This window comes from Accipiter gentilis, chromosome 33, assembly GCF_929443795.1.
Source record: "Accipiter gentilis chromosome 33, bAccGen1.1, whole genome shotgun sequence".
NCBI lineage: Eukaryota > Metazoa > Chordata > Aves > Accipitriformes > Accipitridae > Astur > Astur gentilis.
This window is the reverse complement of record NC_064912.1, coordinates 5,362,597-5,387,787: the sequence shown is the minus strand read 5'-3', so window position 1 is coordinate 5,387,787 and position 25,191 is coordinate 5,362,597. Positions and strand designations below refer to the sequence as shown.

The following is a 25,191-nucleotide window of genomic DNA, read 5'->3' as shown; positions in this document are numbered from 1 at the left end:
ATATGAAATGTTTAAACCAAATGTGATGGAACCTCATGGGGAATTCTGCCACACATGCTGTCCTTTCTTCTAGGAGGTCCTTCAGCTGTCTGCCTTCACTGTCCTTGTAGGGGATACAGCAAAACGACATGGAAAAGAAAAGAAAACTAAGCATCGGCATGCTGCAGCAGTGTTTAACCACTGTTTCAATGAAGCAAGCTTTGATCACTTCCTAGGAAAAAGCAATGACCTGTCCTTTAAGGAGAGCATTTTCTCTTTTGATCTGTATGTTGCACTCATATAAACTGAATTCCAAGTGTTAGTGTCTTATTTAATACTTAGTTATAAAAATATCATATAAACAGATAAAAATTCATGACACTTAAGAATCTCCACTCCAGTAGTTTTATATTAGCGGCTGTATTCAGTTGGTAGCTTTGAAAGATGTTGGAAGTAGGTTCTAAGCTACAAAATTTGCAGTAGTAACTAGCAAGTACAGTATATATCAGCTAAATATAACCACGCTATTTAGTTATTATTTATACCCTAAATACCATATCTGCCAAGGCAAAAGCAGAAGTGCCCGATTGTCATTTCTGTATTTGTCCCAGTATAATATTGACTATCCATGTAAATGATATACTGGTATGACATATAGAAAACTACAAAGCTAAATTTGAGCACCTAAAAGCATAGATTGTATCAGAATCATCTACAACACAGCTTTTGTAGGTTATAGAAGACAATGACACTCCGAAATGATTAATATATGTCCGTTAAGAACTGGACTAAAATCTGCCTATTTATTGCAATTCAATTAATTCCCTGTTGATAAGAATAATTTTAGGTTTTGTGGACCTGGCATAAAATTCTACAGAAAGATACATTAACTCTTCTTCCTCAGAATGCGAGACAAAAAACACCCTCCTGGACAAGATTTGGGACAATGAAAAATAATGATCACTGATATCAAAGTTATGTAATCCTAAAAATAAATAAATTCTTAAAAATCAAAATTTCTTTGATATTTCATGACCTACAGCTATTACAAATAATGTAACAAACATCTGGACTTAAGATAACGATGCAAATTTTCCTAAAATTCACTGTCTTTAGATACCTGAGGATTCTTCTACCTAACATTATGAAGATTCAGATTCTGAATTCAGACTCTAAATTGCTTTTTTTTTTTTACATTGCTTGGGTGCAAGGTTGTAGTCCACATCTCTCCCTAGACTAAAATACCCAAACTGATCTCTACAGAAGACATCATGCTTTTCTTCTTCTTAGGCATGGTTCCAATATATTTAGATCTAGATGTTCGATACAAGTTAAGAAGTGATGGGAAGTTGCACAATAAATTTATCCTGATTATTTTAACAACAGAAGAAAATGCCATTATAATTAAACCTAAATTACTTATTCCTCATTTTTTGCTAGGCTGAACTCACTATTTTTAGTTTGCATTTACCCAAGATAGAATAATTCCCATATGACATTCAACAAACTGGAGCTAGCTTTCTCCTACGCAAACTCCTTTTCATCTTAAGGGTGCCACCTGGAAATGAAATTTTGGAATTGTTGCATATTAATTTGTATAAATTCCAAGCTCTTCCTCACCCTAGTTTTACAGAAGGCATCTGACTTAGTAAGAATTATTCTCTTTCCCACTTGGCCACCTTTACATTTTCTATGATGATCCAGGGATTTATTTCCATATGTAAAAGGTTAGTCTTTTAAATTTGTATCAGGACTGCTGAAATAAGTTCCTCTATAAACGCACTTGGATTTGCCTTTTGTTCTCAGTAGTAATTGCCTGTTGTTTCATCTCTTATATCTTATATTGAAACATTTCTAGACAAGCAAGATTTTTATGCCTCTTTAGTATTAGACAGTTTAAAACTCTTTTCTGTAATGTCAGTTACACTCTCCATGTAGTGGCACTGACCTGCTGAAATCATTTATTGCACAGCTGTCTTTTGCTATCATTTGGGGGCCTGAATATAGAAAAGACAGAAACTTCCCGGCTCTTGTATTTGATAGGTACCAGTGGCAAATGAAATTGCTGTTGTTTGGACTAAAAGAGTTCAAACCCTAGCAACGTTTTATGAACTCTCTGAACACTGAAAAAAAAGAACAAAACAAAAGGGCTTACCTACCACAATTTAATAAAGAGTTGATAACATTGAGATGTAACCATTTCTACATCTCAGGATATGTTTTCAGTATTAGCATGCATTAAATAACAAAAAAAAAAAAAACCAAGACAAAAACCCCACAAAATTTCATTTTGCAGTTTTGAACTTGTTCCCAGTGTGTGTGAATTTCTGAACAAAAATTTAATCTCTTCGTAACGTCTTAACAATACCATGACCAAAAGAGCAAGGTATTGCTAACTGAAAGCAAGATGTAAAATCTTCACAATCCTGATAATTTCTTCTGTGTCAAAGCAAAGGCCGCAAGATGAAACAAAAGGAATGAAGATGAAAGGTTCAATTCAAAAACCAAATTGTTCTCAGATTTTGAGATGGCTAGAAAGACTCTAAAATCAGATAAATACAGTTCAAATGTAATTAATAGCTTTAGACCCTGTGATCCTTCTGATCTATGGACACATCTGATTATGAAAAGGAGCTATAAGTACGGTAGTTAATTTTAGAACATATATATACACACCTTGTTGGGTACCTGTACATTGAACGACTTTCATTTTGGAAAACTGTAGATTTCACTGTTAGCAAATTCATAACATTTCATAAATTTGTAGCACAACTTTAGGATTGATAGTACTTCAATATCAGAGGGAAGCAAATTTAACTATAAGTAATGAAAGAAAAATAACCTTACTACTACTCCCCCCATCATCCCCAGTATTACAGCATGGAAAAATATTAGCATGTTGCTACATCAAAAAGGATAAAATACTTGAGGCACTTCGCCCGTTGGCAAATTATGCTTGGGGATTTCTAGATGAATGACTTGTATCTATGTTTACAGCCTTTCAGCAGTGCTCACTGTTTACTCTGGAATTAATCCAGGTCCATAAAACTAGTGATACATCAACGTAACAGATGTGCTTAAGTGACTATGCATTATAAGGCGATTTGCTTTAGTTATAAAAACTCAGTAACCGGTTTTAAGTTGATTTTGGCAATCACAGTCTGTAACCCATCAGCACCTACTATATTAATTGCTGTTAGCGGATTGGTAATCTCTAGTTCCAAGAACTTCATAATTTCACTATTTCACTTTCAAAAGTATTGATTGATAAAAGTCTTAGAGTTGGAGCATAATGTCCTAGTTCTTGGCAGAAGTCTAATTTATCCCTATAATATCACTACGTTGAACACAGTAACTTGTGTTCATCTCAAGCTGGCAAAATGCTGAAATGTGAACATAATAAGTTTCTTTATCTTCAGGACACACAATGGAGCCCAAGGCAATGCTAGTGCTGCTCTCTAAAGGATCTACTCAGCAAATAAAACACAAGCTTTGTTTAACAACTGTTAATGCATTGGGCTTTAGAGGCTTTATTAAGAGGTCATTTTCATTATTATCTACTTTTCTTTTTCTAATCAATTTGTGACTTCCTGGCTGCTTACAACTTAACTATGTATACTTGAGTTGAAAGTTTTTGAAATGTATGTCAGAGTTCTTCCTCCTCCTGCATTTGACTCCATCAGAACTCTTTCAGAGAAAGCAGTATGAACTGCCACATGTTAAATACAAAAAAAAAAAAAATAATAAAAAAAATAAATCTATTTTAAAATGCTTTTTCTTCTTTTTTCTTTGATGGTCTCTATTGTGAAACTTTTATAATGTTGATCATAGAGAACTTCTTTCTTCAAAGCTAATAATATCATTGAATTGATAGTGGAAGCTAGAACTTTGGGCTTGAAACTGAAACATCCTAAAGAGCATACTGAAATTTTTTTGCTCTCCAGTTTGAAAGGTCTGTCTGTATGATCTTCTGTCACAGCCAGCAAAGACCTTGACTGCATTTTTCATCATAAGTAAGTTTACAGGCTTGGCATGGAAACAGGTCTTCACATATAGTTCTGTAACATTATACACAAATTGTCTTAGTCTATATTCGTTTTCAAAAATGTATAGGTAGAAAATACTGTGGGTGTCATTATGTGGAATAACAAGGTGTCAGATGGAGGCAAGTTTGCCATAAAACATACAGTATGGGCTGAGATTTCACAGACTATTATGCTGTTTTAACCAAAGGTAGGGCCAGAAACTAAATTTTAAGTGTGATAAAACCTGAGGATACCTAAGCCCTTAATGTAAATATATGCATTTTGAAGTGATACATATTTGTATTAAATTGTCAAACTACATTGTTACTCTAAGTATAATATTCCTGAAATGCCTTTACAAAGCCAGCTGGAAACCGTGACATTTCATCCATATTGTTATTTATATACATATTTACTGCTGCCACCTGCTTGTAACTTGGCTGATATCATGAAGCAGTACATTTCCCTTGTTTCATTATACTTTGACATTTCACTATAACTACATAGCTGCCCATTTCTCAGTTTCCAATTGCTCTGCAGCCGCTCTTGAATTATATTGGCTTAGTAATAGAATAAAGATCTTTCTCTGTGGTAGTACTAGCCTCTTTTTTCATACCCAGATGGTACAAATCGCTGCTGGCACATGTAACAATTATAGCACAGCTTCTGCTGCTTAAATGAACCCCCATAAACCCCACAGAGTTAGATTAGATTAGGGAATTGGGAGGTGAGGAGGAGGTCTGGCCAGTGGTCTCAGCTGAAACAGATAAGGATTTGGTACAGCCTGTGTATGGCTGTGATGGAGTATATAGCACGCTTACAGTGTACTGTTGAGTGAGCCTGTTTCTAGGGAAGAAAGGAAAATTAGCTAATCAAGTTGTTAAACCTAATTTCATAATCAGTATCACAACACTCATTTTTACTATTATTCAAAAAACGGGGTTATTTGAATACCTCATGATGTGTCATAAAACTGACACTTTCCAAGGAATAATGCTGGAAACAGCACTCACCAAGAGAAACTCGGATCCATTACTCAAATTTTCCTATGTTCTTGCTTCACTCAGACAATCAAGTGAATCAACCAGCTCTTTGATATTTCTGAAGGAGGCTGATGACCACTATCCGTACCCTCAGACATTTAAAATTACATACAAATTTCCAGTTCCTCTGTGCATTTCTCCGGGTAGAAACGCCAGCAACTGAGCATAGCATAATGGGATTAGCTGAAGAGGTCCTGTGAGAACACTGAACTAAGCTGGTTTGGAGAAGGAGAAAAACTCACTCTGGGCCAACCTACTTGATAGACAAACAACGTTTCTGTGTTGTCAGTCCAAGAGTTTGCCATGAGCCACTTTAAACGTACAAAAGAAAACTACAGCATGAAAATCTTTACATGTGAAACAAATCTCTCCTAACTTCACCAAAGTTATACTGCTTTAAATTTAATACAAGCTAGAACACAACCTAGCATGCACGCACACAGACACATGTGCGTATGCATATATATATTTATTCAATTAATTAATTTTTAGGAAAATCCTCTAAGCATTCAGTATTTAAAAGATACTAACACTGAGGGACAAAAATATATGAAAGAAGGATAATAAATATTGTAAATTATTGTAAAACTATGTACATTTGGCATTCATACTGGTCATACAAAATAATTTCATGTGTTTCTAGGAAAGCACCTGCCTACCTTTTCCTCAACTCTGTCTTGATCAGGAGAACAGAAGAAGTCTCACTGTGTACCTGAAAGGCCAACAGTTACAGCCTTACTGCAGCAAGGGAGAAAAGGAAGGAATTTACTGTCATGTTTCCAGTCCCGGACTTAAGATGAAAATGGTTAGTTTTTCCTTCTGATTGAAAACAAAGTTCATCAAAAAGCCAAACCTAAATCTATTTAGTGTTTAGAGTGCAAAATCATGTCTTCATATTGTACCTCTAAATCAAATACAATATGGTAACTTACAGAACCCCATATTTTTTATTGTTAAAATTAATTTAAGAATGTACTAAAATAACTAGCATTGCATGCAAAGCACTGATTTCTCCTGCTGTCTGGATGACAACCACATCTCAGGATGGAATGGGAAAAGGCAAAGACTATCCATTTCTCACACAAATGGAAAAACAAAACATAGAAAACTCAAGCAATTGGAGAAAACAACCTTCAGTTTGCAAACCTCGTTTTTATCTCAGCTGGGAATGAGCAAACCCATCTTCATTCAGTCAGCCTCAAAATAAAGGCCAGGTTTCAAAACACAGTTTAGCTTCAAGTTTCTGTTTAGGCCCTGGAAAAGTAAATTTTTTTAAAAAGGACTAGGACCCTTGACAATCATCGACTCTTCTGACGTTGGCTATTTATTTCGGTATCTAAATTTGGCTTTGTGAAAACTGTTAAGGAAGATAAGAGGATTTATTTTTGATACCAAAAATAATAGGGTACTCCCCATGTCACCAGTGACAAAAGCTTCAACAAAAGCTTCACATACATTCTTCCTGATGAAGCTGCAGATTCTGCAATGAAAAACTGATACACATCTGCCCAAAAGTGAACCCCACAGATCTCTCAGGAAAACCACAAATACTTAGGAACCATCTACCCCAGTAAGGGAAGAGAAACTTGTCTGTCAAACACATAAATGCACGCACTACTGAAAGTAACGGGAACCTATCACATTCTGAATACGAATCTATATGTACGAAATTAAGCAACAGTGCAACTAGAACGAACAATCCAAAGTGCTTCCCTTCTTTAATCAACTCCTCCAAAAGTAGGTCTAACGCAAATGAAGAATTTTTTTCCCTTGAAGTATGGTTACAGTCTATGTCCTTCAGAGCAGCTGACACTGTGCTCCCCTAGAGAATGTACTGAACACTTCCCCCTCTGCTTATCATCTTTACTGTTCAGACTGACTAATAGCAGTACTTGAAAACACTGAGGAAATTATATTCATCAAAATTAGCAATAGAAGCTTATTATTTTAGTTGTCTTCAGAAATGACCTGACCAGCAGAAAACCTAACTTTGGATTTTTCTTTAATCTAAAATAATTTATTTTTGTCTCTGAAGAGAGTGTTAAATACATCTGTGATGACACCTACCTCTCCCCATTGTTTTGCTTTTGAACCAGAGAAAATTTAAAAGAGCTTTATTCCCACAAGGCTTTTCAAACTGATTTGGAGACAGAGCTGAAAATTCTAAGTTTTAAAATGAGAGGCAGACTTTCCCTTCAGTCAAAGTAGTTATCTATCTGAATGAATAAAACAGTGTTCTCCCCAAATCTCCTAAATTCAGTTCCTGTTTATAGTACCACATACACGTAGCATAAGCAGCAGAAATCGTTTGGTTTAATTTCTAGCTGTGAAGAACAACAAATGCAGACACAGCAGAGGCAAGGTGGAAAGAGCTGTGACAAAATAGGCTGAAGACTTGCAAAGTATCAGGATATCTGAGGAAGAACAGTTAAGCAACATGATTTGACCTATTATAATTCCTGGAAATAATATTTTTGGAAGTCTTCTTCTTGACTTAGGCTCTAAAATGCGATGGTGATAGCAGAAGGTATACACCATTTATTAAAAACCTAGAAAGCAGACCAAAATGAAATATTGCTACACTTCAAACATTTTATGAAACAATGTTCACTAGAATCCTGGTAAGAAAAATTGTTGGTGGAGTACTCTGGTATTCAACAAAGATAACACCGTTCCTAACACTGGAAAGAAATAATTTGAAATTTTGATTCAGATGCTCATCATCTCATTTGATTCATGGACCTGTCATTTCTATTTGATGCCATATCAAATGTTTTTTTAAGGAGTTCACTTTATGAATCTTTTCATTTATTAAAGCTTTAGTTATGCATAGTCTTTGAACGTATTTTGACTTATTTTCTCTCCTGTAATACGACACAGGTTTATGTTAACAAGTTTTGCTGTCCTCCCCACTACTTCTGACAAGCCATTTTAGCCATTCTCTGTACAGCTTTTGCTGATGCGAACAGACGTTTTCCTCATTCTATTATACCATATAAAGATCAAGTATTAGAAAAAGAAATAAGTGAGAGTTAGATTAGGAGAGAGAAGCAGCAAAAATAATATATGCATGGGAGAAATAAGAAGTAGCGGCAGGAAAAAAGAAAGCATGAAATTAAAACACGGCATAGGAAAAATGTTATGTTTCAAGAAATAAAGACCTGAAAGAACAGAAACATGACATACTAAGTCTTGGTCACACTTATGACTCTGTATGTCAATTAATTAAATACCATGGAGCCAGATCAATATATACGAACACGATAATCTTCAAATTCATTGTTGAATGTTTCTGCTATGTACACCTATTAACAAAAATGAGAAATTTGTAATGCAGCTGTTAATCAGTTGCTAAACTTCATGGAGTAACACCATTTTAAAAGAATAATATCTTAGTTGTTGTGGGTTTTTTTATTCCCCACAAGTGCTTTTTAATTTAGTTTTGTAAAACCCAAGCTTATGTATTTATCTTCCCTCCATCATGGACCTGTACTTTTATTTTAAAGAAAATGATGCATAAGGATTCAAACTACACTTGAGGAACAACTTAAGAAGTTAATTGACCTAAAAAATATCAATATTCAAAGAAGCTATGTTTTTCCTACACTTTCCAAATAACACTTTACACAGTGGAAACAAAACTTGTAAACTACTAGATTTTAATCTAAGACAAACTTCCACACTGTAGCCTGACTGTCAAAAGCTGATGTGAAATTCTACAGAAGCAGCTCAGGAAAGCAAGGCCTATTTACATCTGTTAAATGACCAAGGGGGGTGCAACGCATCTGTAACTATGGAAGAGAAAAATAGCACTCTTCTATATGCAATAAAGCTGCTAACATGCATTTTTGTAACCACCTAAGCCACTAGGAAAATCTTGTTGGATAAGTCAAGCCTAAGAAATACTTTTGTTGATAGTTCTTCATGTTAACAATAGACTTATCGCAAATATCAAAAAGAATCTCTCAAACTGAGAGAATCGCAATAAAAATTCTATTTTACTTCTGGAACTAACAAACTGGTAATAAAACACAAATAGAAATCCATATAATTAAAAATAAAATTAATCTACCAATACAAGCCTTAGAACATAAAAGCATCAAAAGATGAATGAATTTTTTAATCCACCCGTCTTTGCATTAGAACGCATACAAAATGGTTCATGGTAAGCCTTACTGCCTGTATCCAAACACAATCTGTTTCTGTAAAGGACTATACCTGGTTGCAAACACCACCATTCAGTAACCAATTCAATAATGTATGATGATAGTAATTTTCAGAAAGCTTCATATATTGGTCATCGAGTCCCTGCTCCTGACAAACCAAATCTTCCCTTGACATATATGCTACCTTATTTATTCAAGTTTGTCAGTACAACAAGCATGTGGCATGTCTTCTATTAGCAATCAGGTCTTACAATCCCTATTGACAAGACGGACAACAATCCAGTCTCCTAAAAGATTCATGACACAACTTTGCACTCTCTACTGCTTGCTTTCTCATAAAACCAGTGCAAATCCCATCAAAAATTTAGCAGAACCCCTGCCTCATCTGTTTAGGCCTGAAGCTAGTTGCAGGGACAACTCATTAGGGACAAACTCATTAAAACCAGCCCTGGAGCAAAAGCAGTTTGTGAGTCTCCTCATTTTTATTCACTTTCACCTAGCCATTCGAGTTTCTTGTGTTTCCCAGATACAGCGCTTCTAATGATTTTGTACAATAAGCAAGGCTGTTTCCAAACTTACACTACACCCAGGGTTCCACAAATGCAGTTCCTTCTGTACACCAAAGCTATCACAGTTCTGTTCATTTGTGAGGCTGAGATGGTTCTATACTGAAAGGTAGTATCAGAAAACCTAGTAGGTTCTCTTCGGGTTACATTAGCAAAAGGTACCTATGTGTAACAACTATCAAACACGTGCTAAAATCTAAAGAGAAATCAAGATGGGCAGAATTAAGACTAGTGGATACACATGCCTGAGAACTCACTCACGTAGGAGTGCGTTTGGTATTTTGTTTGGTATTTTTAGCACCTGAAATACCTAAAATACCCAGGAATTAAAAAACAAACAAACAATATATATAAAAAAATATATATATTTAAGGGGGGGGGGGGGGGGCAGCAAAGATTCCCTTTCTCTTTAGAGTCTGTGTCATAATGAATATTGATTAAATAAAGTAGGTTTTTGCTGTATGTTGTTTACTTTTTTCTGTCGTCTGCTAAAGTCCCCAAGTGAAACGATCCTTACTTTTGCCATGAGCGCTAGCTAGGAAACCTTGCTAATCCCTTCTAAATTAGGTGCCTAAAGTTAGGCACATAAATAAGTAGCCCAATTTCAAATGCCTATGTTCAGACAATATAATTTGAAAATCATGTTTATCCACAGCTCTGAAGGTTGGTGATCAAAATATCCTGGGGTGATTGCAAAAGCTTTCTTCTGTCACATAACACAAAAAACTACAAAGGTCCACAAACAGTGCATTTCCACCCCTAGACTTGTGATGACAAAAGCTAGTGAGTGCTGTAGCAGTATCTGTTTGTGAATTTGTATACAGGGAAGGAGGAAAGCCTCACGAGGATACCTTTTCAAAAGTCAATTGCTAAAACTGGTCCTAGAAGAGCTTAATTCTAACAAACATTACTGTCACATGCACGGCACAACTATTCAGATATAGATACATGCCCAGATAACGTATCATATGCCTGAGGAGTGTCTTACTGAATTTGGGGTTGCAAAGAATGATCTGGACAAGAAGCATGTTCTAATCCTTCTACAGATCATCTGTTGAAAATCAACCAAATTCTACTTGCCCAGTTAAGCAGTTAAGTCAAGAATGTAAGCAACTGCCAGAGTGAAGAAGCCCCTCATCTCACTCCAATCTCAGAGGAGTATCTTTAAACTTATATTTTTGCAAGCATGTTAATACTCATCTTGCTTGCACTCTATATACACAGCTACATACAGGATATATTCTTATTCATGTCAAGTTCATTCTCTGCTCATCTTATGATGGTACGTAATAATCTCATTTACAGTCTTCAACCCATCGCTCAAGGCAACACAGCATCAAGGCCTACAGCATTTTTCAAAGTCAAAATTAAAAAATTGCTTATTTTGCTCTCTTTACTTGTTTACAAATATGCACTCAGAGAGTCAAAAGTACTCAGTTAATCTGGAAGAATTAATTATTTGGAAGATCACTGGCCAAAACGTGAATTTTAGTCACGATCTGTGACGCTGTCAAAGGCTATGAAGTCTGTCACGCACAATTTTTCTGACAAAAAGATTATTGCCACAAAAAGTTGGACTGATATAATTACTCAATCACATTGTCAAGTGCAATAAGCATACAGCACCTCGAGCAACATAGGTAAATTGAGAGGGTGTGAAGTTTGTTTCATCCAAAGACAGTTGCCTAATTGCTCAATGTAGTATTAGTTACTCCAGTGTCAGCATGAACTCCAGCACAGATCAACAGTCCTATACACAATTCTCAGCTGTAGGTTAAGCAAATCAGTCTGACTTTGCACTAAAATGGAGGAGGACCATTTAATGGGTAGTTTAAGGAACAACTTAGCAAATAGGAAAAGAACAGTACCTTTCTCAACTGTTTTGGTTTTAGTGAAAATCTGACTGTCTCTCCATCTAACAGTCTTCAGTGGGGGCTTCAGTTAGTTTATATTCTGGCATGTGAGGCACCCCCACCACTAAAACACTTAGTTGAGAAACGTTCTCACCATGTTTTACGCTATGTTTCCTCTGCTTCCCTGTGTGAAGGATGGAAGTTACAATGCCATCAACACAGACCAAATACTAAAATTCAAGTTTTCTGAAAAATGAGAACTTAGGGAGTAAGCTATTTAAAATTAAATCATATAACAAGCTTTAACAAAAGACCCTGACTTTAGCAAATCCACTAGCACAAGGTTTCAGCGTTTCTAAAAGATTAAAAGGGCCTCATTTATTTTTCTATTAGTCCCTTGTTTCTCTATTCAAAAATTACCTGAAGTCTGAGAACCTACATGTCTTATGAAACTTTCTGCAGATATGGAAACTTCAAAAAACATGGATTTGTAAAGAAAACAATGACAAAACAAATGCATTTAAGGTGAGAATAGCATTGTTACTTTTCTCTTTTAAATCCCAATAAATCTTATCATAAGAGAAGCTTAGCAACACAAGGACTGAAATTCAAATGCGTTAAAATATAACTAAGTACACATTTAATAATGCTAGCTTTTGGGGGTTTTAGACGAATAATATTGTAAAGTCTAATTTAGTCTTTCTTATACCTTTTCAAAGGCACTTTAGATATAATTCTGCTTTTACATTTATGTATGAAGTGTAAGAGAACTAGAATACAACTAGTTACCACATTAGCTCACTTTTTTCTAAACTATTTTCTTAGAAAAAACCAAGTAATTTTTCAGTTTCCAAGTAAGCTATAAAATATAAGCAGATTCAACGTAGAGCATTTAAGAAAGGATATGAATTCATCATATACATCAGTTACTGTGTGGGGAAAAAACTGAAAACAAATAGCTATGAAAAAGTTTCATTACTGCAATACTGAGTGTTAATAGTACAGTATCAATAAAACTGAAAGATGTAAATAGGTAATTTGGATTAAGCAAAGTTACTTGTCATTGGTTATTAAGTACTGCTCCAAGTGAACTTGCTCTAAGGCACTAACACATTTACAAATATTGTGACTTCTTTTCCTGAAGATGCTGGAAACGCGGCGAAGCTACTCGACAAGAATTTAGTGTGGGTCCTCTAAGCAAGAAATGCAATGACTTCACTGAGCTTCATTAGTAACACAACTTTCCCTTATTAAAAATTCCAAACAAACAGGTGCTTCACACTAGGTCTACTTCTAAAATTGCTTTCTTTTCATTCCCAGGGATACATCAAGAGCTGAGGGAGAATTCATGCAGTATAGATCAGTCAGGCATTGACAGCACATCACACTTTGACGAGCTGCTTGGCTCTGTTTAAAGTCTAAGTTAGGCCTTGGCCCATCAAGGCCATGGCTATTGAATTATTGACAGCCTCTCACTGTGGTGCAAAGGGAAAGAGTGCTATAGCCTCAGTTCAGTAAAGATGAAATGGAAGCCCTCTCTGAAGCTTACTTTAGCACGTTAAAGGAGTTTTAATGGTCTTGTTTAAAATTCAGTAAGAGAATACATTAGACTGATTATATTTTCACCAGCTAAACAAAAAGTTTGGGATGCTGTGGAGATTATAAATGAGAGGAAAACTACGTGATGTACAAATTTGATCTACACCAGGAAGCTGACTAATGTTTCAAACTCATTTCAAATCTTTCAGCTTTACATACTTAACAATTTTTCACCATTCTGTACCATTATACCATATGCAGACAAGGGTTAACAATAATGTAGAGGTTCATCATCCTAAAATACAGGCTAGCTTTCCTAATAGTTACTTTCTGCTAATCCCATTAAATCTACAAACTAATGCATTGGCCAGTCCACGTTCATAATCTGTCAACTGCGTTAGTTCTAGATCTCCTTTCCTTTCCAGCTATCGGAGTGCAATAAAGGGGTGTCAGTAGGTAGCTGGCTACCCAATGTCTGTTTTGTTTGTTTGTTCTTCCAATAGAACTCTTCTACAGGGTAATTCACCGTTCTTCCACAACTAGCTGATTAATATTAACAATTCTGATCTTCTTACATAATCTCTTTTCTTCTTCAAATTTATACCTGCCAAGCTTTACTTGTATTTTAATAGCTGATGTCAGACAAGCAACAAGCAGAAAGTTCCATCTCAGGACTATAATTTTAAATACAATGAGACTCACATCAACTGTCGCACAGACATGCAGAAAATTATTCCACATGGACTTCTAAAGTGCATCCTAAAAGCTTCAAAGAATGAGCGCATTTTTAAAGAATTTAAATTGGGGGGGGCGGGGGGGTGTGTTAAGCAATTTGTCTAATGTGACCCTATACTCATTTCTCCAACATCACTTCCAATATGCTGCCTCCTGTCAAATCAACAAAGAGAGCCTAACAGCACATCTAAATTTGTGTTCATTTGCCTTCTGCAGGATTATCTTGCCACGTCAAGCATTATAAGTAAATCAAAGATGCTTCTCAGGGGCTGTAAGAGTAGGGCTAATCTCCAGACAAATATTTAGAAGGCAGCTTAGCCTGTTCTGGCTTTAATCGTTTCCAACTGATTTGACTTATTCTAATTACAGCCTTTATGTTATAAAAGCCATTTTTATGTTGCTGAGGAGCAGTTTCACTGCAAATACATGAAATTTTGCTGAGTTTCTGTTCCCATGTCGATTATGGAAATGGTACTCTACAGCTTTCCTCTAATTAGAAAAAACACACTGCACAGATCATCAACAATTTTTAACATTAATAACAGAGTGACAGTGTCCTTTTGTGTGTCTTTAAATAATTTCTCAATATATGACACCACAAAGCCACTGTATCTCACTTGGGTATCATACTAGGAGCAATTTTCACATTTTTGCATATTATATTTATTCAAACACAGAACGGCATCTTTGAAGAAGCTGTTTAGTAATTTAACCTAACAGAGTAAGATAATTAAACTTCTGGATAGTTTATGGTGAGGTGCTTTCCAAGACCATGAACTTGGAAAATTCAAACACTCACATACAAAACAAATTAAACGTATCCTTTGACAAATCAGACAGCATGGCTACTTGTTACTTTTAGTATTTACTTACCATGCTATCATTTCCCATCATGAGCAGAGGGCTGAGATAATACAGTTTTGCTTTGCACCTACTCACAGACTTTTCTTGCTGTTTAATGGAAATCTAACTTACCCAAATGCTGTGGACAACAGAAATCAAGGCAGAGGAGTCACAGAACATGTAGCATATGTCAATTCCAACTTAATAATGCTTCCCTTTAACAGAAAAGATCTTTTCATTTATTGTCAAAGCTGATCCCAGAAAAAGTAGCTATGATGAAATACAAATAAGGCCTGTGATAATATATTTATTTCTGCTATAACTCTGTAACAGGCAACTCTAAACATTGCTACCTTCTTATCTCTGTGCAGAAAGAATCAACGTTAATATCTTGCTATGAGGAGAAAAACAAATACGAGACTAAAGCACTAAAAGCTGGTATGATTTTTTCTACATCCAGAAAAGTTGCTTTGGGAGTCAAAACAGAAGGAAAAGGCAACTCTCAAGTTTCTACATTCGATATATATGTTTACAATAATACGCACATCACTTCCAATACTGTGACTGGTCAAACTAAGCTGCTATAGAATATAACATATTTTGCATATAACAGGGTACTCGCCAGAATAGACTTCCATAAGGTATTTGCAGCATGACCTCTAATGTCTCTGTGAAATTACAGGTAACACTATTACACAATTTTGCATACTTCTATGATGATAATTTCTCCAAGCTCCTTTCATTCTCCAAGCTCCTTTCATTTCTCTAAAAAGTTTAGACTTGTTGACACCATCCTGGTCGGTGTCACCAAAAAAAGGTTATATGTCCCCATTTGCTAAAATAGAGGACATAAATTACTTGGGCAACAATTTTAATTGCTTTATTATTATGGTCAATTGTTCCTTAATAGTTTATTTTCTTTTTCTTTCTCTTTTTGTAAAAATTAAACCTATATTATTAATAATTCTTTGACTAGACTTAAGATTTCAATTATATTAGTAATAATTTCTTGGCTTTATGTGCAATTTGCTTATCCTTTTTGTCCATAACTAGATTTTGAGTGTAAAATTGGTGAGGAATCTGGGAAGAAAGCAAAACTATATGATAGTCCTCAAAAAAACTTTCTAGCCTCCTACTCTGTCTAACTTACAGCCGTCCTGAGACGAACGGGTGTTCTGTGCATTCAGTAACCCTTGCTGGTTTTGAGTTTTGCAATGTTACAAATAAGCCTGATGAAAACACTGTAGCAAAGCAGCCAGGAACAGAAGGTTGTCATGATGTTTCTGAAGTGGATACTGGTTTTATATATTTTAGAACAATAAGACAGCTGGTGGTGCAAATAGTTTTTATACAGCCTATAGTATATACTGTCACAGTAATGGAGTAAGTTATATTGAGCTTCAGATACACTCACTACTAAGGCATACGATCTCCTGTGGGTGCTTCCCACGATGCCCTGAGATTACCTCTCTTCTAGACTGAGTGTCAGCCTGGTAGTGTATTAGGAATACTTTAGATGGTTTTGAGGGGTTGGGTTGGTTTTGGGTTTGGTTTGTTGTTTTGTTTTGTTGTTGGGGTTTTTTTTTTTGGGGGGGGGGAGGGTGGGGTGTTTTTTTTTTTAATATGACGATGGCTTTCAGAATCATAGAATGGTTTTGTTTGGAAGGGACCCTAAAGATAATTTAGTTCCAACCCCCCTGCCATGGGCAGGCAACAAAGAGCCTCTTCCTAACACACTGCGTAGATCCAATACAAGTATTTTTTTCCGAACTGCACATCCTCACTGCATTGTCCATTTGTAGCACATGTAAAACATATCACATTGTTTGCTGTGTAGGTCTAGTGTAAAAACATTCAGGAACAGAAAATTAAAAACAAGACTACCCGTTTACTTGAAATATCGTTCACTGGGCACATGTTACATCAGTTCTCCAAAGACTATGTTGGCTCTGTTTGCAAACTAAATTTATTTTGGTTTAGATCAACTCACTTCTCATGTGGCTGTTATCCTGCCTATTCAAGAGACTTCTATTCCACCCATTACAGAAGCAAAAACTCCTGTAAGGCTTACAGCTGAATGTCCAAACTATACCCCTAAAGTCCTGCTATCTTTAGGTAGCCTTCAGAGGATGAGGCTGAAGAATAATCTTTGCCTGTAGCTTTCACACTGCCAAATCTTTAAAATTTCCTATAACCTAAATAGTAACCATAAAAGCTCCTCAGGAAAGCAACAAAACTGATGCAAAAGGGAGCAAACCAAAAATGCTTACCTTTTACTATTTTATATAAAGAAGAATACATAATATTAGAATCACTGAAACCAAGTAACATTTTCAAGGTATGAAAGACAGCAAGCATTTTCAGATGTGATTATCTCCCACTTTGATATCCCAGTACAATCTGGTGTTTTCTATTGTTCTAAAGAAACACTCATTGCTGTCAGGAAATTGAGATCTTGATACATCTGTGAACAACATTATTAGCATAGCCATGCTGACTGTAAAAAATATTCTGTTTTCTTAGATAGGTTCTTCATAAGGTAATCCCTCCTTAACAAAACATTGTGTTTGGGATTTTTTAATAAAGTAAAATTCTAAGCAGTAAATATGTGTTTCCTCCTCTCTCTTCAACACTGAAGAGCAAACACGTTATGTGTCCACCTGTCAGGGGAGATGTAAAAATGGATTTTCAAACAGGAAAAGTTTACTGTTAGTGAAATGTGGGTCTTGTATATATGAAAATTCAGAAGTCATAAAAGCACTTAAATGTTTTTACAGAAAGAACTTCACAAGGAGCAGAGGGGCTCAAGTTGATAAACAGTTCCACTTTTTAAAAGAAAAAACTTCCAGATATCACAAAAATATTACATTTTATAGTTTATAACAACATCTGTCTGCAGAGAATTAAGATAAAATCTTTGCAAAAGGCACGTTATCTCTCGTGTACTTATTACTGAATCACCTGACGCTAGTCAGGTTTGAGGAAGAATGCTTGACCAAAGAGCAAAAGAGATGCTCTAAAATACTAGCAACGGGGTTGCTACAATTTTACATTAAAGAACTAATTCTCCCCCCAAAACACCATAAATTGTCTACAGTTTTTAAACTGTACCATAAAATTCAAATACAAAAAAAATCCTTGACACTCTCTAGAAGCTACTCATAAAACTGAATAATGTTTCAGAGTAAATCAGTCACCAGAATAACTTCTGCCTTAGGCCATCAATGTTGCATACTTATATAGGCGTTTGTTTGTATTTTCACATATACCAACTTCCATAAGCAAACCACAGATAATTTGAGGAACAAAAAGAAATAATTGAATAATATACCTGCTTCTGCATTCCAACTTATTTAAATGAAGGAAGGTAAACTTTTAGTGCTACTGAAAAAAAACCCAAAGCAACCCTCAGACATTTTAACAAAGCTAGAATCAGTTCTCCTATAACTAACTCATATGCTAACAGCTGGATTAGAAAGCTTCAAGGTTGAGACTCCTTTTCCATAGCATCAACCGTTGTCCAAACGCATCATTTTTGCTATTTAAATAAGAAAGGACTTAAAATGTCCCATACAGGACATTCAAAGTTCCAAATGCAGTTTTGAGCTGTCCTGATTTGAATATATACTAGCACAAGATGCATTTTTAAATATTTTGTATCATCATAGGGAAACCAAAAACATTCCCAAAACTACCCAATTACTTCTACTGGTCATCCTTCCTTTCTCTAATAACGCCATAGTTCAGTGATAAGCTTGTAGAAGAGGGGGCTTTCCAAAAGGTGATGCCAGTCTTGCAGCTTCTAATAGCCCACACTGATCTCTGCAGCGCTTTCTCACATATACTGACCCAAATCTGGGTAGGAATATGGGTGAACAAGCCTGGGAGTTTGACTTAGGTTAAATTAACCCAGAACAAATTGGTTAGCTTCACCCAGATGCGTTTCGTGATTTGGTTCAATGAACAGCTGCACAAACACTTACACAGGTACAAGGAAGGGCAGGACTTCCTTATTCATTTGCAGTGTTATCTTATTTCCCCTGGGAGGTGGGTGACGTATAGAGCCATATTTTTCCACTCACCAACAGAAACAGCCTGCTACCCAAGAGAGTAATGGGACATACAAAAGAAGATTCAACCAGCCTTTTGCTGATTGTTCTCTGTAGACTACAGACAGAAAAGGTGCTAGAAATGCTTTTGTTTACTATGATTTTTAATACACGCTCAAAAAAGTGATAATTCCCTAGAAGTTGATTATAGAAATACCAATATCACTCCAAATCTCAGCCTTAGTTACTCAAGAGTCATATCATTTATGGAGTCACTGAAGCCTGCCCTCCCTCCCCGCTCCTAAATTGTAGTAACATGAACATTACAGACCTGACTTTGCTAAAGTACAGTCTGGGCCTCAATAACAGAACTGCTCTTTGCACTGTGATTTTTCAAAGCCTTTTGTCAGAAATGAGCCTCTAAAAATACCTGACAACCGAGTCCCATCAGGTACACTAAAGCCTGACCATTAAAGGAAGAAGCAGCACAAGTAACACTGAAGGTCGCTGTTTGATGTTCCATGTCTGTATTACTCACGATACTTCAGTACGACACAACTCAATTTTACTCTTAGAGACAAAACTGAATTTTCTCCTGTGGAAATTGCTAAAGCAGGCTTTCTCCCCTTACCAATTTTCACATTTTTATCCTAAAATCACTGACTAGGCCAACAGGACATCCCAATGGTATTTAAACAGTCACTGTGAAGCAAGGAACTGCACTTTGCAGGAACCAGAACATCAATGTGCTAACAGGTGATTCACTGAAAGACATGCAAAAGGAACTGCATGCCTGTACCATGCATTTCAGGAACCTGGAGCTCTGCAGTCATGAACAGAGCTGTGTTTCGTTTATGATTCACAGTGGTTCTGGACACATTGTAGGGTAGGTGCATCCTGAAAAACACTGCAGTCCTTGTCCCTTTCGACTCAATGCACCTGGGTTTTCCTTCCAGAGACAGTGTGGGAGGAGATCCTGACATAGACTCACGATGCATCCCGAGTGTTTACTTGGAACTGGAAATCACTTCTAGCCACAACCTAAACATGGATCCCACAGCATGCCCCAGGAGAAATGCTGTATTACATTAAGACTAGGTAGGGCATGAGAGACTTTGAGGATGAAAGAATAAAATCTTGCAATGTCTACTTTTATAATTAATCCCTGGGTAAACTACAGCAAGCTTTTAACATCATGATATCTGAATCCATTCCGATTTCATCCACCTCACACTATTTTTTTCACCTTAACTAACATCATGAAAAGTCCTGTTCCTTCAGGGCAGCGATTTTGTACACTCCCTTGTATCTATACGGACTTTGTACACCTCTGGGCTGCAATCACCAATTGAAAACTGTTCTCCTTTTCTGCTACAACCCTCCATTACCTTAAGCCCTCCAAAAAAAGTAAAGCTAGACAGAAGTTTAACTAACAAAGTTACAAAGTAAGTCTATTAATATGATATAGAAATCTACCTTTTAGATAAAGCTATTATCCTCACTAAGTTTTAAAAAATACAAAAATAAGGCTTTGTCCTATCACAATAGCTCACATGAGTAAAAATAGTTTTTGCCTGAAAAACTGGAAATTTAAAATTCCAGCTATTTCAGCAACACTTCAGAAAAAGCAAAGAACTTCCCTTCTTTATTAAAATGGCACAGAAGAGGAGGAACCAAAATCTATTATTCAGTGTTCTTTAAAAAAATGAATTGGCAGTATTTCATCTTACAACTAAGGCACACTTATAACTTAAATAAACAAAACAGACTTTAAAGTCCTGGATATTAAGCAGTCCTACAACTCTGGAAGACAGATGCCCTGTTAGGCAGTAGTTTACAGCAATGTGTCTTGTGAAGAGACTACACATATTTCCTATGATTCTGCATCTAGTACCTTCTGAAAGCATGAAAAACAATTCAGAAATAGTTCTGAAAGGCTTTTTTTGCTTATGGCTTTATAATACCAGAAGCTCAGTAGCTTCTACATAATAGAATTTATGTCATTTTTAATGTTTACTATTTGCCACATAAAGAAAAAACACAAATGAATACACAACAGAAAACAGTTTATTCATCTGTCTTCCATTTCCAAGAAAAGAACACAAATGATAGGTGTTATTACTTGGCTTCCTTATGCAAATTTATGGGATACATTTTTGCAGCCATAATAAAAATGAGAAACACATTGTATAATTGAAGACAAAATGTAAGGACTAAAGGAAAACAGAGTTCCTCAACAAAACGTTTCCTGCAAAATGGGTTCCATAACAAAATTCAGTTATATCTTGGATTCCTTAGTGATCCAACTGCATGTTTCCAAGTATTTAACACAAGATAAGACTTTTTGGACTGGCACACCTTATAACAGGGATGTTTTTTCCATACAGTTGACAGCTCCAGACAGGACAACAGCAGTATGTGAAATGAAAACTAAGGAACAGGGATTTTGGAGTGACCTGATTTAGACTATTGTTACTGCCCTATCCTGCTTTTGCCACTCAAATGAAAAGAGGCGTAAACACTGGCACTAGGATTTTTCCACACTTTGTACTGCTCTTCAAAAAAAGCTTGAGCTTGAAAATAGCATTCTGACATAGAATAAAAGAATGTTTATTGTTTCTAGAGATGTGTGCTTGAAGATATATCAACAAAATACATGATAGATCTGTGACAAGATCAGAAACTATGACACATTTTACAATTTCAGGATAGACATGCATTTATTTAGCTATCTATACGTGTCTGTGTGCATACTGCATATAAAATAATCTCTCAACAATCTAAAAGCTGAAAATTTTGTCCAATTTTGTTTGTTCTTGTCCTGTAGGATCAAAATAAATACGAATTGTGATTGCAGGTGAAATTTTTGAGGCTTCTGTGTCTCTCAGTGGGATGAGCTGGCTGAGTCCGAGCCAACACCTAACTAATAAGTGTTTTCCTATATTTTAGCAGTCTACTTCAAATCGTTAATGCATGTTAAAGCATAACTTGCTCATATTATATACTCTAAAGCACGTAAATTAAAATATATTCACTAACGTGTTCCTGAAATATACCTTTATTGTTGGCAAAATGAACCTAAAGAATAGAAAGGAGAAAAAGAAGTTTAAATGATAAGCAGAGATTGTTAGGTAAACAGTGAAATAGCTAGAGATGCCACCTCTTGTGTTCCTTGCATCTCAACCAATCTACCAGCTAGAGACATGTTCTTGTTAACTGCCACCTTTGTATTTTTGCACTTGAACTAGCTATTTTAACTTGGACAGTAACCTTAGTCACAGTCCCTCTAATATAAACATATGCTTAACATGTAGCCCAGCGGTAGAGTCTGTAAAGCCAAGAAATTGTGTTTAAAACATTACATATATGCACTGTATTTGATGCATGCTGTGAATCTTAAAAAAAAAGACATTTATTCACTGACCTCAGAAACCAAGCCCAAGTCAGTTTGCTGTTGGACACTTCTCAGATTGTGTGTCACTACAGAAGTCTTTTAAATCTATTGCTATAGTTTCTTTAAAACAAACTAATTAAAATAATTAAGAACTCTGTCCATAAAGTAGTAAAGCATAAAACAGTTAAGTTTTTAAAACACAACTAATACAAGCCAGAGAACGTAGGCTTCTGTGAAGATTCTATATCATACCAATAATATAATAAATGCCAACTAATCCTTGATATGTTTTACAGGTGGGACAAAATAAAAAGTAGTAAATATTTAGAAGTTTTCACTCGGGCCCTTCATATTATTCTTCATTGTAACTAATACTTGTAAAAGTTAACTCTTCATTGTCACCCTTTCGTTGGTGCTGTTCTCACTTGTAAATATATTCCATTATCACTTCAAAAGTATTACATCAGTTACCTGTCACCAGGATTTCAATTACAGTAATGTTTAGAGAAAGTGGAGTCCACTTGCCTATTGATGCAGGGAGAAAATTCTCTGTAATTTTAATAGAGGTTACATGCATGTGCTGATAAAAGAGGAGACCTGCTAGTTTCATTATTTTGCTTTCATCTTTGGGTATTCTGCTTTATGCTTTTTGTTCTCTAATTTTAAAAATGCTCATTGTGATGTTTTAAAAGGAATACCAAGTAACATTAAAATAGCGCTAGAAGCTGAACACTGTTATTAGATAAAAGTGGCTCTAATGCATTAGGAGGTGTTGAGTTAATAGGAAAACAGCTTTGATTCACTAGCCTCTGTCTAACATGCCACTACAACAGAAGGAAAAAGGCACTGGGCAACTCCCCTCTAATCACCTCCTGTTAGCTGCAACTATAGGCAAATTGCTAGTGAGGATTAAGTGGGGAGACTATCACAGGATCAGTGTCAAGCAGAAAAAAAGACTCAATTTGTGAGCAATCGTGACTCCCTAATCACTTCTCTAAGAGCTTTAGGAATTACAAACAGTATTCTTTAAAAGTGTGGACACATCATAAGTACCAACCTACAGAGATAAGGAATCTCTTTTTACGACGAAATGTATGATTATGACAGATAGCTAGATAGAAGAGTTAAGTATATAATAAAACAAATGAAGACTGAAAAAAGATACAATTTGCATTCACCAATCCTGGACTTCCTTCAGATTACTGAGATTCTGATATATGTGTGTCAACATTGTGAATGCAAACTGAGATAAGCTAAGACTTGGATGGTTTGGAGGCAGTATTACGAACAAATCTGTCAGTTACAATGTGAAGAAAATACTCGTACTATTGCAATACTGTTCCATATACGAACAGTGGAAGAGAGTCTACCTTTTACAGGTTTTCAAGCAGTTGTTAGAAAATTATTCCCTTTCAATTATTTTATTCCCCGTTACATTTACTTTTAGTAAAAAATACAAACAAAATGAAAAATGCAAACACCTACTATTTAATTTGGAGAAAATCTTCTTGATGTTGACTTCAATTTTTTTATGTATCATAACTCTGCATTAGAATATAAAATTCAGTAAAGACTACAAGCACTAGCTTCGTAACACCTGACATCTATAATTGTTGGGGTCTAAAAATCAACTTGCCCAACAAATTACACCATTTTAGAGATCACAAAGTTTCATTCTGCCTCTGTAGTCTGAGTTGCAAGACGGTTGGCTCGACTGCTCGATCAAAAATTACATTTCCTGCTATTGTTTAAAATGACCTAATTTCTTTAGTACCAAAAACCCCCAAATTAATGAATATTTAGCGATACTGAAAAAAAAATAATCCTATGTTTCAGCATAAGACACTTTTCAAAGCTACTATTACAGTAGCTAATTGTCAGAATAAGGCATTACTTGATACAGCACATCAGGCTACTGCTCACCGAGAGTAGATGAAAATATATAGCATATACAAATGTCAGAATGAGACTGGACTCACAAATACATTTATTGTTTTCATGTTTAAGTAAGTTTCAGCATTACAGAAGAGCAGTTATATTATAAAATCAAAAGTAAAACACATCTTTAAAAATAAAAAGTATTACCATCAATACTTTTCTAACAATAACAAGCTACAATAGTTTCAATGTTTTTGTTGCACTGTATGTCATAGTGTTCGTGCATATCAAAACTTGGTATCACTAACATTAATATAGGGAAAAGGAATAAAAACAATTCGGGCTCAGTAATCAATCAATGACAATTCCTTCTACTAATGTACCGATAATCTCACAGGCAACAAAAATAAATAAATAAGCAAGCCAAACAAGAAAGCACTGCTCCCAGGTTTTCTATGCATCTCAAACTTGAACTGGAAATAGTATCTTTATAACAACATTATAAACTACCTTCCAGAAACAAATCAGGTCCTTCCACAATTAAGGTAAGAATTCCTAATAAAGAGTAACTGAAAATTAAGAATGACGACCTGTGTGCCAGGTAGAAAGACCTTATTGTGTGGAATATTATTAAAACAATACCAAGATACACTGAATACTGAGTCTATGTTATACCAGCTTGTTTACAGTATACATTTTTAAAGACTGACAAGAAAAAGAGTACCTTAAGTTTATAAAATACTTCCTTTCAGGTAAATGCTCAAAGACAGAGATAGATATATATGTGTGTCTTTGATATATATATTGAAGACAGACATATATATATATATGGGATTTGGACTCATTGATCCTTATGGGTCCTTTCCAACTTAAGGTTTTCTATGATTCTATGATATAATGTGCAGAATGCCTGTACATGTACTATCTGTGTTGGTATTAGGTAGGAAATCTCTTGTCTTTTTTGTATCAATGCTTTTAAATCACAAGACAAAATAGGAATACACAAATCCAGGGAAAAAATTAAAATCAAAACCAATTTCAATGCGTATGTTATATAAATCCAAGATAGCTATATTATACTCCATGTTTCCTTATCACTCGAGAAGTATTGCATAGGTTAA

General features: G+C 35.4%; 1 protein-coding gene across 25 annotated transcripts in view; it reads right to left on the bottom strand.

Moving 5' to 3' along the window:
• RBFOX1 (RNA binding fox-1 homolog 1) overlaps positions 1–25,191 on the bottom strand; it is a 1,352,985-nt gene that overhangs the window by 184,747 nt on the left and 1,143,047 nt on the right. Inside the window, exon 1 of one of the 25 annotated variants that reach the window (XM_049791536.1) lies at positions 9,266–9,372. The exons of the other annotated variants lie outside the window; for them this stretch is intronic. Within the exon in view, the coding sequence (XP_049647493.1) occupies positions 9,266–9,337 (72 nt within the window). The 5' untranslated portion in view covers positions 9,338–9,372. Of the gene's footprint in view, positions 1–9,265; positions 9,373–25,191 lie in introns of those variants that run through there. 25 annotated transcript variants of the gene reach the window in all.